This window comes from Ictidomys tridecemlineatus, chromosome 9 (assembly GCF_052094955.1).
Source record: "Ictidomys tridecemlineatus isolate mIctTri1 chromosome 9, mIctTri1.hap1, whole genome shotgun sequence".
In the NCBI taxonomy this organism is placed as follows: Eukaryota; Metazoa; Chordata; class Mammalia; order Rodentia; family Sciuridae; genus Ictidomys; species Ictidomys tridecemlineatus.
The window spans coordinates 57,223,297-57,241,890 of NC_135485.1; the positions used below are offsets into that span (position 1 = coordinate 57,223,297).

At 39.4% G+C, this 18,594-nt stretch overlaps 1 protein-coding gene across 1 annotated transcript in view; it reads right to left on the reverse strand.

The window, feature by feature from the left end:
- The window catches only part of Ppef2 (protein phosphatase with EF-hand domain 2), a 39,749-nt gene extending 27,689 nt beyond the window's left edge, over positions 1–12,060 (reverse strand). Inside the window, exons 1-2 of the mRNA XM_005333290.4 lie at positions 11,685–12,060; positions 8,670–8,803 (exon numbers count right to left, since the gene is read on the reverse strand). Coding sequence (XP_005333347.2) covers positions 8,670–8,724 — 55 coding nt within the window. The 5' untranslated portion in view covers positions 8,725–8,803; positions 11,685–12,060. The remainder of the gene's footprint in view (positions 1–8,669; positions 8,804–11,684) is intronic.
- Between the last annotated feature and the right edge of the window lie 6,534 nt (positions 12,061–18,594).

The window sequence follows — 18,594 nt, forward strand, 5'->3', positions numbered from 1 at the left end:
TTCCACCTTTTACTTGAAGGAAACACTTTACAGCTTCTCTTGATATATCTGAATTGCCAGCATTACTACTCTAATGCTTTGAAGCCATTATTAAGTTAAAAAAAAAAGATTTACTTGAAAACAAGCACTATGGATACTGCAACGGTTAATCTGATAACTGAGATGACTACTAAGTGACTAATGGGCAGGTAGAGTATACAGCATGGATACACTGGACAAAGAGATGATTCAAGTCCTGGGTGGGATGGAGATGGACACTATTACACTATCCAGAACAGCATGCAATTTAAAACTTATGGATTGTTTATTTCTGAAAATTTTCATTTAATATTTTCAGATTGTGATTGACTATGGATAAAAGAAATTGTAGAAAGTAAAATCATTGATAAGGCGGGGGAGGGACTACTGTACAGACAGAAAGATTGTACTCTGAGGATTCTGGAGAGATTTTTTTAAGAATTCAGTACCCTGGAAGACTGGGATAATGTGGAGAGTGAGAGAGGGGAAGGACATTTGATATTATCACAATAGATCGAATCTCAGGAGATCTGGGTCCTGTGCCTGGAACAGCCCTGCCAAGCTATGTGGCCACAGACAGCTCATTTTGTGCCTCCATGTGTTCATCTGGAAAAGGGGTTGGACTAGATGAAGATGGGGAAAACAAACATTAAACCCTCAAATTAATATTTCACAGTGAAGAGTATTTCCCAGTCCTGTTTGGTGCTATCTCTGTGAGTCTTAGGCACACCCATCATAAAATATCCATGACTGCATCTTTGGGCTTCTCCTTTTTGCCAGGACCTGTGTCAGTTGACCTTGTAGGGCAAATTAGGATGTGTTAGCCTCATCTGATGTTTAGGACCTTTTATGGTTTGAATATGAGTTGTTCCCCCAAAGTTCAGGGGATATTGAGGCTGGGGCTGGGGCTCAAGTGGTAGAGCACTTGCCTAGCACGTGTGAGGCACTGGGTTCAATCCTCAGCACCACATATCAATAAATGAATAAAATAAAGGTCCATTAATATCTAATAAAATATTTTTTAAAAATACAGAGATATTTAAAGGTAAAATGATTAGATTATGAAAGCTGTGACATCAGTCCATTCTAGTTTGAATGGACTGACAGGATGAAAACTGTAGGTAGGTGGGACATAGCTGGAGGAGGTGGGTTACCAAGGACATGCCCTGCAAGGGTACATCTTCTGTGTAGTCCCTTCCCCCTGCATACACATCTCTCCATCTCTCTCTCTCTCTCTCTCTCTCTCTCTCTCTCTCTCTCACTCTCTCTTTCTCTCCTGCCATGAATGGAGAAGCTTCCCCCTGCAACGCCCTTCTCCCATGATGTGCTGCCTCATCTTGGGCCAGAGCAATAGTCTTGGCTGCCTGTGGACTGAGATCTCTGATACCATGAACCAAAATAAACTTTTCCCCCTCTAAATTGTTCTTGGTGGACATTTGGGTCACCGTGGTCAAGTATTGTTGCCAGAGGAGGGGACAGCTGTCCAACGTAAGTAACTGGATTCTTCTTAAGCTCCTGTGGACATGCTGTTAGTGATGAATGGACTATTTGTAGACAAAGCTGGATTAAAAAGCAAACCCTGCAGTTTAACGGAGGTCAACCTCGTGAATAATAGACAGATTGACTTAATCTATAGCTTGCATTAGAGAGTTGATCAATTTCTTGCTGATTTCCTTAAGAGGAAAGATGATGGTGAAGTGAGAAAAGAGAAACTGGAAAGAATTTAAGCAGAGTTAATTTTGATTTCCTGTGAAATTAAAAGTAAGTATTTCTCAAAGCTACTTGCTAAATAATAAATGATGAGGACGAAGCTTTACCAATCAAATTTTGTAAAACCATTTCCAGAATCATTGATGAAATGTGCAGAATAGGCACTATAGATTCTGTAGGAGCTGTTGGTAAATCCGGAGATTTCTGCTCTTGCTCTAGACCTGCAGCATCATAATTTCTAAAAGTATAACCCAAGAAGGAATCAACAAGCTCCACACATTATTCTTATTTGCACCAAGGTTAAGATCCACTGAGGAAGATCATGGACAGGGACGTTGTTTGCTAATACCTTGCCCCCAACATTCTAAAGCGGTACTGCCAATAACTAGACATCCTCAGCTCTGCTTTGGCTACTTTTCCTCTTTCTCCCTGCTGTCTACCTGGGGTCTAGGTAACCTTTAATTGTGGGATAGTTTAGGATCCTTTACCCCACCATCTGTTTTCAATAGCACAATGCCAAGTATTTGGACACCTCTTACTTGGACTACATATGAAACTAATCCGAGGTACTGCTAGTGATGAATGGACTATTTGTGGATAAAGCTGGATTAAAAAGCAAACCCCGTGGGTTAACTGACGTCAACGTCATGAATAGTAGACAGAGTTTTTATGTGCCAATTAGAAATGAAATGTTTAAACAGATTGTGGAATTCCCTATACCCACAATGCATTAAAAACAAAACAAAACAAAACAACAACAAAAACACTGCATATTGCGGGGATTCTGGATCAATGTGCTTGTCTACCATTCATGAGGCACTAGGCTTCGTCCCTGGCACCAGAAACACAATATAAAAGTGAGAAATGCTTCATAAAGTGATTAGGAAAAAAATTAACAGAGAGCTGAAGTCAAAACAATTAAAGGGGGGCTGGGGTTGTGGCTCTGCTGTAGAGTACTTGCCTAGCACATGTGAGGCACTGGGTTCAATTCTCAGCACTGCATATAAATAAATAAATAAATAAATAAACAAACAAACAAACAAACAAACAAACAAACAAACAAATAAATAAATAAATAAATAAATAAAATAAAATAAAGTTTCATTGACAACTAAAAAAATAGTTTGAGAAAATAAAATGAAATAAAAACAATTAAAGGGAAATCTCCAGGTGCCAGAAATGAGGAAAGAATCTATAACCAAAAGCACCTGGAGGCACTGACATCAGTCAGCTCCCAGGGGAATATGAATCAGAGAGTCCCAGTAGCTGGGGTTAATACGCTTATGGGGATGGGAAGAGTCCCAGATCTCTGTGGACTGCGAGGCTCTATAACTGAAGTCTGCAAAAAGGCAAGAGCTGGGGAAGTTTCTGTTCCTGATGGAAACAGGTAAATCTTTGCCTCCCAAACTTACTCACAGCAGGGAATGAGCTGACATAAATCCAAAGTCCCCTGTGAGAGAGGAAGTCTCAGCCTGTGCCATGTGTGGGTTGCCTTCTTGTCACTAGGTAAGCAAATCTGAACCGAAGATAACTCAAAAATGTGTCCACAAAAAAGACAAAGTGTTGGGAAAAAGTGTTTGCAGACAAATTGGGAAAAAATATTTGCAGTTTATATTACAGATAATTGATATCCCCACTATATTAGGAAATTCAAAAAAGAAAGAAGAAAAAAAAACAATTAATTGGGGGGGGGGTAAACAAGAGATGTAAAGAGACAGTCCTGTGGAAAAAGAAGCAAAAGGTTTAAACCTATGCAGATATTCGACCTCACTCATAATAAGAGAGAGAAGTTAAAACTGCTGACAGACATATCTTCACCTATTAGATGGTTATAAATATAAAATTTGGCACTGTGCTCTATTAGCTCTATTAGGCTGGGAGGTAACAGATATTTTCTAAAGGCTAAATTGTATGGCCCCCAAATTCATTTGTTGAAATTGAGGTGTCCCAGTACTGGAGAATGTGACACTATTTGGAGAGAGCGTCTTAAAGAGGTGATTAAGTTAGAATAAAGTATATGATGGGCCCTGATCAAAAGTGATTGGTGCCCTTATAAGAAGAGGAAATATGGACATACAGAGATACCAGGGAGTTTTGTGTACAAAGGAAAGCTGTGTAAGAACACAGCAAAAAGGCCTTCATCAACATGTCAAGGGGAGGGGGTCCAGGGGAAATCAAGACCTTGACCTTGGACTTCCAGCCTCCAGAACTGTGAACAAATACATTTCTGTTGCTTAAGATACCCAGTCTGTGGTACTGTTCTAGCAGCTCTAGTAAACCAACACAACATCACTGGTGGGAATGCAACTGGAGAAGAATTTAGCAATATCTGATAAAATTACACAGGGATTTACTCTTTGACCCCACATTCCCATTATATTGAAAGAAATCTATGACAGAAATAAACTGACAAAAATATGAAAAGCTGTATGCACGAGTTGTAATAGAAAAGCACTATAAACTATTCAGTTATCTGGGGACCTGATTTGAGTAAACAAAACTACTATCATATAACAGAGTATAGAGAGATACAAAAAGGAATAGGGGATATCACTCTTCTGCTATGGCACAATCCACAGAATATATTATTAAGCGAAATAAGGAAAAGGATAGGGTGTATTGGATATTACCATTTATCTAAGAAAAGGGAAACTGTGAAAACACACACACACACACACACACACACACACACACACACACGCACTCACACACCATGCTTATTTTTTTAGGAAAAAATGAAACAAGATTTTTTTTTAATTTTGTAGTTGTAGCTGGACAGAATGCCTTTATTTTATTTGTTTATTTATTTATTTTTTAATGTGGTGCTAAAGATGGAACCCAGTGCCCCACACATGCTAGGCAAGCGCTTTGCCACTGAGCTATAGCCCCAGCCCCCTTCAAACATTTTTTATAATTACTTACAGGTGGAAGGAACCAAGTGTAAAGAACAGAGACAAAAATTATACTTCTCTGAGGGGACCTTTTGTAGATTTGACTTTGGAACTAGGGAAGACTAAAGATGACAGCAAATTCTTTGATACTTCTCTCACCAAGAGGTGGGGTCTATGTCTCCTCCTTGTAAATCGAGGTGAGCTCCCTGACCACTGTGACTGGGAGGATGCAGTGGAAATGATACTGTGCTGGTTTTCAGGCTCAGATCTTAGGAATTTAACCGCTTCTGCTTCCTGCTTCTTGGAGTTTGCTTTTGAATGCTCACCTAGGGGAAGCCAGCTGACATGGTCTCAGACTAGTTAGTCTCAGCTTGACTAGTCTAAGACCAACCGCTAATGGTGTGAGAAGCCCAGACCCAGGGCGAGGCCTGCAAGATGAGGTATGGTATGGGGAGAGAGGCTGGGCACAGGGAGAAGCCAGATCTTTGTGAAGAGCCAACTTAGAAGAAGAGTCTCCAGTCCTAGGTGCACCAGGCATCACATAAACCACCCAGCTAGGCCCTTGGCAATGTCCGAACGCACAAAGTCATGAGCAGAATAAAATAATTATCATAAACCTCTAATACTTCAATGGTTTGTTATACAACATTATGTAACTGGAAGAGGGATGGTATAAAAGCTTCATAAAATTATAAAACAAATTTAAATCAAAATGAAAAAAAGAGAAGAGTCTCTAAAATCCAAAAGCAAAAAGTAAAGTGATCCTAACCTTGTATAAGTTGGTGGCCTCACCCACACAGAAAGGAGTTATTTCAAATAACTTGAAAATTCAGGAACTTGTACATCCCTAGAGGATATATTTGAACCAAAAAAAATTACAAAGAAATCTTAGAGTTCCCAGCAACCATATTTTCATATTTTTATTGTTGTTCTGAAACTATATAAATGGTAGGATGAATAGCATTATGTTAATGTCTTTATAGAAATGTTTAACAAAGAGAAAGTGTATATTAAATATCATTATCAAGGCTGTTAAGTAAAAATATTGCCATCCTAAATTGGTCATGTTTGTTTCTCTTCAAATTATACATGCTTTGTGAGTCTGTTCACTGAAACACCTAGAAAGGACACCCAGCCTGGGAGCAAGGAACACCACAGAGCCCTGGAGAAACAGCTGCTCCTGATCCTAGGCAAAAACCTCTCAGAATGTGGTACATTGCCACACTAGGAAGTAGGGCAGCCGCGGGCTTCCAGAGATGCCCTGACAAACCAGGTGCTGATGCTGGTGCTCCCCCCAACACAAACCCCTCCTTCAACTCTGTGTCCATCCTCTTTCCCTCACTGTGTTCCTTTGGTAGGGCCAGTTCATACAGAAGCTGGCTCTCCCCACTCTAGGGACAGTAAATGCTATTCTTTCTCCACGATCCCCTTATTCACATTGGACAGGTCAGACTTTTCAGAGGTAAGTTAGTCAAAGACTCTTTAATTTTTTCTTAGAGTACTAATTCTTCCCGTGTCTTCACCATGGGAGACCCATCGACCTCCATCTAGACTTATTTGGGTGGTCACAGTTAAAGGAATCAGCTGACTGTGCAGAAGGGATAGAGAAAGTGAGACCCTCTCAGGGTTCCAGCGTGCCCGCCACCCAGCACATCTATCACAGCCTTCTTTTCCAAAGACAGTTAAAATAATAACAGATTTAACTGGCATGTTATGGTTTAAAAAGTTCTTCCACATACACTGTTTCATGGAAAACAATATTGAAAGGTGTGAGGAGGGGCAGTTTATATCTGCATCTTTAAAACGGAGATGAATCAAACAGAGTTGTTGAGCAGATAAATAAAATCATGTATGTAAAGCATGTAGTGAGTGCTCCCTAAGGAAAATCACTGTCTTTATTTATTTATCTGCATTTCATGGATGTCACAGAGCACAATATGGTTTGAATATGAAGTATCTCCCAAAAGCTCCTGTGTTGATGCAGAAATGTTCAGAGGTGAAATGTTGAGATCATGAGAGCTGTACATGAATCAAGTCTCTCCTACTTTGAATGGACTAAAAGAGTGGTCACTATAGGCAGGTAGGGTGTGGCTGGAAGAAGTAGTTTACTGGGGCATGCCTTTTATATTTTGCCCCTGGTACCCTGATCTCTCTCTGCTCCCTGTCTGCCATGAGGTGAGCTGCTTTCTTCCACCAAGTCCTTCTGCCCTGATGCTTGGCCCCACCTCAGACCCAGAGGTATGGAGTCAGCGGACCATGGACTGAACCCCTGAAACTATGAGTCACAAATAAACTTTTCTTCTGCTAAGTTGTTCTTGTCAGGCATCTGGGTCACAGCAGTGAAAAGTTGACTTAACACAGTGTCCTTGACCAGTAGCACACCGCCAGGGAAGAGCAGGGCAGGAGCCCAGGTTTCTGACTCAAACACCTTCCCTCTTTCCCCTTCACCCTGGTCACTGTGACTTACGCATCTTCCCCTCCAGACTTGGCTGGTCAGTCCTCACTTTAGGAGGATATCCATGACTTGTTCTAACCACTTACTTACCCAAAAGGTAAAAGCCACTTTTAATTTTATCTTATGATATTTTTTTGTTTGTTTACTTCAACTTTCAGTACAGCCCTCAAAGGATAGAAAAGCTCTCCTCCCACCTCTGTGGATCCACTTCATCTTGGCAGGATCACAATGGTCCATGAATACCTCCTCGTCCCATCATTCAGACATTCATGAACAGCTAACCTTGGTTTATTTTCAAACCATCCAAAAATTTTGGTACTAAAAGTAGCTAATACTTACTTGGATACTTACTGTGAGCCACATTCTGTTGTAAGTACTGAATCTTAACTCATTCATTTAATACTCATAACAAACGTGTGGGGATGTAGTCTTGTTATTTTCTCTGGTTTAAAAAATAAGGATACTAAGGCCAAAAGAAATTAAGAGGATCTCATTTACAGGTGGTAAGTAGTAGAGCCAAGATTTGAACCCACACCCTCTGGCTCTTCACTCAGTGTTATGTAGTAGTGATGCTTTGTGTTTGATACAAAAACCTTCCCACCTGAACTTGTCAAAGTGTTAGCAGCTACACACTCTTCTCTATTTTCTTTTTTCTATCACTCTTCATTCCATGCTGTGGTTGACTTTTACCCTCAGCTTGGATTTGGGTTCTATCAATGTTCCAGTTATAGTCCTACCACTAAATCGCAGGTGTGTTTACCTGGCGTTTAATTAGTGTCTCATCTGTGCTGAGGGTGACCGTGCTCTTGAAACATTCTTCTTTTGGTTTCTAAGATATCACGTGCTCCTTGCTTGCCTCCTCCACCTCTGGCTCCCTCTCCTCAGCCTCCTTTGCAGGTTCTTCCTCATCCACATGCTGCTGAAGTGCTGGAGACCCTCATGACTGTCCTGGGCCCCAGGCTGTGCTCTGTCCTTGCTCTGCCTCCAGGTTCTCTCCTGTCAGGGCTTCAACAACCATCTACCATTCTTCCATCCACTTCACCCCTCCAACTCATCGTCACAGAAGCCGGAAGGATGTTTTAAATAGGTAAATCTTATTATAGAACTCTCTAGTTTGAATTCTTCTTTGGTTCTTCACTCTTTTAGGGCAAAGTTTAAAATCCTACAAGACCCCAAGACCTGGGTCCTGCCTACCTCAACAGCCTCATTTCATGTCACCCTCCTTCTCTGTCACTTCAGACCCTTCAGATCCTTGACCACACTTTGGTTCTTCCGGCCACGTGTCCCTTGCCCATGCTGTACGTACTCTCTGCCTGGAATGCTTTTCATTCTCTTTTTTTTCCCATCTTTATTTTTTTTCACTTGTATGGGTTTAGTTTTGAGATAAACTCCAAGGGAGGACATTAACTCTCTGGGAAAATTTTAATTCTGTCAAATAAAGTTGTCTTGAGCATTCTGGTGGTTATGTTTCAAGGGGAAACTGATTTCTAAGAGTTGCCTTGAGAAGAAATGTAATGGTTTTCTGCTTCCACCTTGAGAAGCCCCTCCACATGCAACATGGGTTTTGGGGTACCTGGAAGAGGGGAAACACATACCTTTCTCTGCATTCTGAAAAGCAAAATGATGATGGATAGAGGTGCTGCTCCCCATAGTTTAAGTACAGTGTTCCCACCAGACGCGGAGGGCAGATCCACAGGGCAGTGAGCTGTTTGATGATGAGAGGGGGAATCTGTAATAGGGAAATTCAGGTAGAGTGTTAGGAAGGACCAAATTGTCCCCGAGAGAGACCAATTGCCCTCATGTGAGAGCATCCCTCCCACCTCTCCAGCCCCAGTGCACAAAGTGTTCCTCCCCTTCCATTTGTTACCCCATCTCTATCTTGTTTTCTACTGGCTTTTCCTTTACAGTCTAGAAACAAACTGGATTCTGCTGCATTTTCAGAGCAAATCTTCAGAATCATAATTACCCTTTGACCTCCTCTTATGGTTTGGGTATGAAGTCCTCCTAAGGCTCTTCGTATGTTAAAGGCTTGGTCCCCAATGCACCGATGTTCAGAGGTGAGGCTTTGGGGAAGTGACTGGACCATGAAAGCTCTGACCTCATCAATGATTTTTTTTCTTTTTTTTTTTTTTTGGTACTGGGGATTGAACTTAGGGGCACTTGACACTGAACCACACCCCCAGTCCTATTTTGTATTTTATTTAAAGACAAGGTCTCACTGAGTTGCTTAGCACCTCACTTTTTCTGAGGCTGGCTTTGAACTCATGATCCTCCTGCCTCAGCCTCCTGAGCCACTGGGATTACAGGCATGCGCCATCATGCCCGACTCCTCATCAATGAATGAATTAACTGATATCATATTTATTTTAAGTTACCAACAATCAAAAATATGTCCCTGGCTCAAATTTAGAAGCAACTAGAAGTCACAAAATTTCAGCATAAAACAACAGGAAAATACTGATTATTGCTGCATCAACGTTTTTTATTGAATCTTCTTTTGCCTCCGGTACCTTGTTTCTTATGAATTTGGAAATCTAAACACGGCAACAGAATACGATGATTTAACTAAGAGTCATTTACCCTATAAAAAAGGTTATTGGAGATAGAAATATGGCACTTCTGCACAGTGAAGAAGTGATGAAGTCTTCCATAAGGCCACACATCCAGTTGTAACCGGGTCACCAAAGAAAAAGGATGTACTTCTATAAACCAATGGGAAGCAGGCAGAGGGCACTCAGCTGTCACCAGAACAGCAAAGATGCATGAGATCCCTGCTTGGGTCTCTGTTTCTCCTTTGTGTATAGATAATAGTTTTTCTACCAGAGTTGTCATTGGGGGGAAGGGAAGTTATATATGAGGACTACTTTGCAAATGTTTGTCATTGTCATGAAAAGTGTAGACTAGGAACATTTAAATGACACTCTCAAAAATTTCCTAAAATATCTCTCCCCACAAAATAAAAACACCCTAAATAGTTTCAGTACAGAGTCAACTAAAAACATCATGGTATGCTAAAAACAATGTGATAGTTTTCAGCAACAACAAAGAATAAGGCAGGTTCATATGGCAACCCTCTGAAAATATCCTCAAGATATACTGTAATGTGAAGAAAAGCAAACTGCAGCTGGACATGGTGGCACATGCCTGTAATCCCCATGACTTGGGAGGCTGAGGCAGAAGGATGACAATTCAAGGCCAGCCTGGGCAATTTAGCAAGACTCTGTCTCAAATAGGGGAAAAAAAAAAAATATATATATATATATATATATATATATATGGGTTGGGGAGGTAGCTCAGTGTTACAGCACCCCTGAGTTCAATTTTTAGTACTGAAAGCAAAACAAAGAAAATAAAATTGCACAATAGTGTGTTTAATATTGTCTCATGTTTTCATCTCTATATAAAAAATAATCAATCAATAAGTGTATAAAGATCAAAGAGTGTACACCAAACTGTTAATAGTGATTATTTTGGAAGAATGAAGCTGGGTAAGAGAAGTTCTATCTCTCTTTTTTTTTTTTTTTTGTTTTTGGTACCCAGGTTTGAACCCAGAGGCACTTAACCACTGAGCTAGATCCCCATCCCTTTTTATTTATTTTGAGACAGGTTCTCTCTACATTGCTTAGGGTCTCTCTAAATTACTGAGGCTGGCCTTGAACTTTCAATTCTCCTGCTTCAAGTCTCCAGAGCCACTGGGATTACAGGCATGGGCCACCATACCTGACAAAAATCTCATTGAACTTACTTAGTTCTCTTTATAACTTTAATCATTAACAATTAGTAAATGACCACATCAAGTACAACCACAAGAATGGGAAGTTATACTCCATGTATGTATAATGTCTTAAAATACATTCTACTGTCATGTAAAAAGAACAAATAAAAAATTAATAAATGAGGGCGAGGGTATAACTCAGTGGTGGAGTGCTTGCCTCGCACACACAAGACCCTCAGGTTCAATATCCAGCACTCTAGAACACAAAAAATAATTACTGATATTTTCCCATATGAGAAAAAAATAGAAAAAAATGACTAAACAGATCCTGCATATAGTGTTAAGAGAAGAAAGTGAAGTTATACACAGACTAGTAGAGAATGTTCTAGAAGTCACTAGAAAAAAATTAATAGAAAGGAAAAGTGAAATAATTCTCAAGAGAAAAACTCAAAGAGTAAAAACTTCATAAAATTAGGTATGCTGTAGCCTCACCCTGTTGAATTAGTACTTTTTGGTGATAACTAACTGCTCTCTGGCTCGTGATTCATGGTTAACAGTCTTTTTAGGTGATTGACACATCTCTACCACTGCTTGTACCTCTAGAATTTGACTTAGCATAGCCATACCTAGAATTATCAGTTTTTAAAAATGTAGTTAGTATTTATCTGCCCAGTAAATGAGTCCAATAAATGGAAGAAAGATTGGTTACCCAGGACTTAAAGACCCTGGAACACACACACCAAAGACCCTCTCTAGCTGAGTTGATGAAATAACAGAGGGGTTTTCCAGCTGATCCCCAAACCAAACCTGTATTTATCTCCTGTGGAAAACATGCATTCGTTACCCTGACAGTCCCCACGACCCATTTCTGTATTGCAGGCTAATAGGTTCTTACCTTCTTGGGTGTTTCTTACTATGATGCACAAGAAAACAGAAACCTTCAACATACAGTTGCGATGGCCATTCTGTCTTCAGAGTTGGCCAAGGGATCCGGCCAATCTGATCTCTCCAGACCTACAGGTCCAATAAATAAAATGCTGTCTCAGTCTGGCACACCATCTCTCCGAAAGGCAAGGATGATATCCACAGCCCTGGCCACACATCCACTGTGACAGGGAGACACTTTCAGGGCTCCCCTCCTTGAAGCACTGGACACACCAGACCTCAGTGAGATCAGGCCCTGGAAAGGAGAGATTGTAGTCAGGTGCCCTCTGCACACCCAGGCCCACGCCTGCACGTAGTCTCCCTTCCACTCTCTCTCTCACTCCAGCTCCTCCCCAGTCCTAAATCTTCTTACTCTGCTGGATTAGGAGGACACGTTTCCCAAGCCACGTGTGAGAAGCCTGATCTCCTTAACCCAGAAATAGAAGAGTGCTGACCAGACAGAGGGGCCCGGGGGCTCCAGAGTTCAGGGGTCCTCAACAGGAGCCACACAGGAGGTGCAAGGCATTTTCCATTGTGGCTGGCTTGTTTCTAAACCTGATTGAATATCATGCCCTTCTTGTGGCCACTTTCCCCTTAGGATATAACCGAAACTGTTGTTAATCCGCAGTCTCAATTTACTGGCAATTGATCTAAGATGCTTGAGTGTGGGCTGGTAAATACTAAATATTTCACTGGAACTTGAAAATAATGTTTATTTATCAGTATCTAGCAGGTTAAGCTTGTTAATTATATTTTTCAAGTCTTGATCCTTATTTACTCTTTCTGATTTGCCCATCTTCAAAAAAGGTGTTTTGAAGATTTCTATGGTGAAATTTAGCAATTTCTCCTTGTATTTGAGTCTTTACATATGTATTTTGAAGTTCTATAATTATATATTACTTTGGATCATATAAAATTGCCATTGGCAATTACCTAATTATAATACATAAAGGCTTATAACCGTATTACTCCTTTGGTAGAGGGCAACTTTTCAAAATTAAATATTGTTCTACCTTTGGGCTGGGGTTGTAGCTCGGCCTTGAAGCACTTGCCTCGCAAGTGTGAGGCACTGGGTTTGATCCTAAGCACCACATAAAAATAAGCAAAATAAATTGTGTTCATCTACAACTAAAAAATAGGTTTTTTAAAGAGAGAGAGAGAGAGAGAGAATTTTTTTAATATTTATTTTTTAGTTTTCAGCGGACACAACATCTTTGTTTGTATGTGGTGCTGAGGATCGAACCCGGGCTGCACGCATGCCAGGCGAGCACGGTACCGCTTGAGCCACATCCCCAGCCCCCCTAAAATATATTTTTTTAAAAATATCGCTCTCCTCTTTAAGGTCTTTTTGCCTTGAATTCTCTTTTGTCTGATATTAATATTTTTACACTGGGTTACCTTTTGTTAGTGGTTGACTGCTTTCATTCTTTTTTCCAAATTGACTGTAAGACTGATAATAGCCTGTATTATTGAGAGTAAGAGAAAAAAGAGTCTTGTATAGATATTATTGGTCAAAATGTAAATCATTTTACATTTTTGGAATCTATTAAATTAAGTTTTTAAAAAAATGTATTTTAGTTGTCAGTGAGTCGTTTATTTTATTTATTTATTTATATGTGGTGCTGAGGATCAAATCCAGGGCCTCACACATGCCAAGCAAGTGCGCTACCACTGAGCTACTACTCTAACCCTTTATTAAGTTTTAATTATAGTTTAGTAAATTATGTATCTACTAAATTACAAATTTGAAATATATAAACCCTTTGATCCAGAAATTCAGCTTAAATTTTATATCCAACAAAAAATAAAGGATTTCATTACTATTTTATTTGTGATTATGAAAAATTAAAAAATAATAACCTAAAATTGTTTTTTGTATGGTATTCACTACATTTTCTGGTTTCTTTTTACATTTATTTATTCTAATTTGTTATAGAATGTATTTCAATTCATAGTACACATATAGAGCATAATTTTTCATGTCTCTAGTTGTTCACAAAGTAGAGTCAAACCATGTCTTCATGCATGTACTTAGGATAATGATGTCAATCTTATTCCACCATCTTTCTTTTCCCCATGCCCCCTCTCTTTCCCTCCTTCCCCTTTGCCCTATCTAAAGTTCCTCCATTCTTCCCATGCTCCCCACCACCACCCCATCCCTATTGTGGATCACCATCCACATATTAGAGAGAATGCCACAGTCTGGCTGGGCACAAATCATGAGCCGCGTTCTGGCAAAAATGCCATGCGTCATTCCAACTCGGCTATGGCTCTCAGCAAGAGAACATTCGGCCTTTGGTTTTGGGGGATTGGATTATTCACTTAGTATAATATTCTCCAACTCCATCCATTTACCTGCAAATGCTATGATTTTATTCTCTCTTAATGCTAATATTCCATTATGTATATGTACCACAGTTTCTTTATCCATTCATCTACTGAAGGGCATCTAGATTGGTTCCACAATTTAGCTATTGGGAATTGTGCTGCTATAAATATTGATGTGGCTACATCACTATAATATGCTGTTTTTCAGTCCTTTGGGTATATCAAGGAGTGGGATAGCTGGGTCAAATGGTGAATCCATTTTCCAAGAAATCTCCATAGGGTTTTCCAGAGTGGTTATACCAATTTGCAGTCCCAACAGCAATGTGTGAATGTGCCTTTTTCCTCACATCCTCGTCAACACTTATTGTTGTTTGTATTCTTAACAGCTGCCATTCTGACTGGAGTGAGATGAAATCTTAGAGTAGTTTTGATTTGTATTTCTTTAATTGCTAGAGATGTTGAACATTTTTTCATATATTTGTTGATTGATTGTATATCTTCTTCTGAGAAGTATCTGTTTAGTTCCTTGACCATTTATTGATTGAGTTATTTGTTTTTATATATATCCTAGGGATTAGTGATCCATCTGATGTGCATGTGGTAAAATTTTCCCCTATTCTATAGGCTCTCCATTTACCTCACTGATTGTTACTTGTGCTGAGAAGAAACTTTCCCGTTTGAATCCATTCCATTTATTGATTCTTGATTTTATTTCTTGTACTATAGGAGTCTTACTAAGGAAGTTGGGGCCTAATCTGACATGATGAAGATTTGGGCCTACTTTTTCTTCTATTAGGCACAGGGTCTCTGGTCTAAATCCTAGGTCCTTGATCCACTTTGAGTTGAGTTTGTGCATGGTGAGAGATAGGGGTTTAATTTCATTTCATTGTATATGGATTTCTAGTTTTCCCAGCACAATTTGTTGAAGAGGCTATCTTTTCTCCAACATGTTTTTGGCACCTTTGCCTAGTGTTTGGCCCGTGATGTCACAAATATGAGGGGCTCTCAGGGTTCAGCACACTGAGTCTAGATATTTGTGGTTTGGAACACCAACCATGACCAGCCCAATTACCATGGTAACCTGCAGGTGCACAGCATGTTTCCTTCCTTCTGCTTTTTTTGCCACTGACGTATTAGCCCACTGGTTGCCATTTGTAAGAGTGTTGTTATTTCATTGGATTATTACGACCCTCAGCAAATTTGCCCAATAACAGGCTATTCATAAAAGGTTTGCCTAGCAATAATAAAGTGGATTGAGTTCTCTGAAACTGGTCTCTGGAGGTCTCTTTTCAACTCTGTCACCACACCCTCCTCAGCTGTTAGGTGAGCTTCAGCTGGACAGAGTGATCCCACAGTCTAGTATGAGAAAACTGTACTTATGTGGGTTTGTCTCTGTGTTCTCTATTCTGTACCATTGGTCAACAAGTCTATTTTGGTGCCAATACCATGCCATGTTTGTTATTATTGCTCTGTAGTATAGTTTAAGATCTGATATAGTAATGCCACCTACTTAACTCTTCTTGCTAAGGATTGCTTTGGCTATTCTGGGTCTCTTATTTTTCCAGATGAATTTCATGATGGCTTTTCCTATTTCTTTGAGCAATGTCCCCATTGGGATTTTGATTGGGATTGCATTAAATCCATATATTGCTTTTGGTAGTATGGTTATTTTGACAATATTAATTCTGTGTATCCAAGAATAAAGGAGATCTTTCCATCTTCTAAGGTCTTCTTTAATTTCTTTCTTTAGTGTTCTATAGTTTTCACTGTAGGTCTTTCACCTCTTTCATTAAGGTGATTCCTAAGTATTTTATTTATTTGTTTATTTTGAGGCTATTGTAAATGGGGTAGTTTTCCTAGTTTCTCTTTCAGAGGATTTGTCACTGATGTACAGAAATGCCTTTGATTTATGGGTGTTGATTTTATATCCTACTACTTTGCTGAATTTATTTATTAGTTCTAGAAGTTTTCTGGTGGCATTTTTGGGGTCTTCCTAGGTATAGAATCTATACTGATGCCTTGACATCTTTGGGCCTTGCTGACCAGAGGGAGGTATCCCTCCCATGGTAGCTGATTCCAAAAGAAAACTATCCCAAACCAGATATCAAAAAACTAGGAGTAGTCCCTACACTCAGGAATCTGCTGAAATTATTCCAACTAGCCCGTCCCAAACCTGTATAGCCTGCTTATCCTGTCTCTCTTTTTTTTTTTTGCTTTTATTTTTTAAATACATGACAGCAGAATGCATCACAATTCTCATTACACATATAGAACACAATTTTTCAGGCTGGGGTTGTGGCTCAGTGGTAGAGCACTTGCCTAGCATGTGTGAGGCACTATGCTTACCCTGTCTTAACCATTCCTTTCCTATAGAGAGCGTCTTGTCCTTTGTTCCTGTCTCTTTCTCTGCCTGTGACCCACCTCAGTGTTCTCCACTGTGGCCATGCATGGCCCCTCCTCTTGGTAACTGTTTTAATTTCAATGGCAACTTTCTCATATCTGTTGGCCTCACCATACCTAAATAAATATAAAATCTAAAATTTAAAAGATATATGCATTGTGAAAATAAAACGAAAATCACAGCAGACGCAACACTGAAAGAGCTTTTCAACATGGAGTCAGGAAGCCCTCAAGGGAATATGACTTATCATTTCTCGAGCTTCTGCCTAGGAATGTGAATATTTAGTCACCTTTACCCCTTGATTGCAGGCATCTGTAATGACCAGGATAATCACATCATGCGTAGAGATTCAAGATGTGTGTCAAAGGACTATTGGACTCTTGTTTTATGAACATTTTTACTACATAATGCATTCTTTTTGTTAGATTTGATTGGTTACATAATCCCTACCCCATAGCTCCTGTTCTTTCTCTACTTCAAAAGAAGTTTCCTACGAGAGAATTTTTACCACTTTGCAATAAATCAGCACTGCTTGCCTATATAAGCTCCTACTTTCCCTGTTACCTTTGGAACATTCATTTAGTGCTATCTGAAAATCTCTTGAATTTTAATTCATAAAACCCCAAATAAAATCCTCTTACTTTTATGCTCTCAGAGCATCAATTGATTGACATATTAAAAACTGTCTTGATGAATACGGTCTGGAGGGAGTATTAGCTACAAGATGGGAAGAGAGGCAGAAGATTACAATATGTACTGTTTGGTTTATTTTACTTGTATACTTTTTAAAAAGGCTATTTTTAAAAACATCAACTTTCCATCTTCCATGCAACTACTGTAGGCCAAATTATTTAAATTTCTCTTCTTATTTTTTCTCTTCTCTAATTTTTTATCATGGTAAGAATACAACAGGAGATCTACCTCTTAGGGTTTTGGGTTATTGTTGTTGAGATGGAATCTCGCTATGTTGCCCAGGCTGCCCTCAACCTGAGCTCCTGAGCTCGAGGGATCCTCCTGCCTCAACCTCCCAGTAGCTGGAAAATAGGCACATGCCATCATGCCTGGCTTATGTTCTTAGATTTTTAAGTGTACCATACAATAGCATTAACTATAGGCATGATTTGATACAGCAGATTTCTAGAAATCCCTCACCTTGCAAAACTGATTTATACTGGTTGAATAGCAACTGCCCATTTTTCATACCGCTCAACCCCTAAAACCTCGGTGCTACTCTCTGCTTCTGACACTATTTGAGATACTCCTCGTAAGTGAAATCATACAGTATTTGTGCATCTGTCTTTTGTCATTTAGCCTAATGTCTACAAGTTTCATCCATGTTATCACATATTGTAACAAATGTCACCCAAAATAAGCCTCTTTGATAAGAATTATTTTGAGTAAAAGGCAATTAGAAAGCAGCAAACATAGGAAAAGCTCTTTGCCCTCTCCCTATTTGCCTGTCTTCCTGATATAGGGAGGACATAAATTTACAACAGTGTCTCTCTTCCCTTCTTTATCTGTAAGGATAAGCTTACTCACAGGAGAAAACTCTAGGGCAGCAGAGAAATCTACTAACAAAACTTGACTAGCTAGCCTTTATCTATCACTAGTTTCAGTTACACCTTCCAACCGTTTGCCACCCTAGAGACTCAGGGACCTTTTCTTTTGTCACTTCTATAAACACTTTGCTAAGAAGTTTCTTTGCTTAGAAGCTATATTAACTCATGCTCTAACCAAACCTTTGAGTTACTCATCTCTGGGTGCTCCGGCATGTTATTAGTATGAAACACGTTAAGAAAATTGTTTTTTTGGTTTGTTAACCTGTCTTTATTAGTCTAATTTGCAGGACTCCAATCCAAGAACCTAAAATGGGTAGAGATGTTGATATTTTTTTCTCCTCTGTAGTATCATCTCCCTCTCTTTAAAAGGAGGAATATTCCATTGTATGTACACATCCTATTTCTTTTATCCATTCATCCATGGATGGACATTTAGATTGTATTTATATCTTTCAAGACATTTTAATTCTTTATTTGTTTTACTATACAGATGGCCCCAACTCAACCTTGGTTCAACTTATATTTTTTGACCTTATCATGGGGCAAAAGCAATACACATTCAGGAAAAAAAAAAGACTTCAAACTTTGAATTT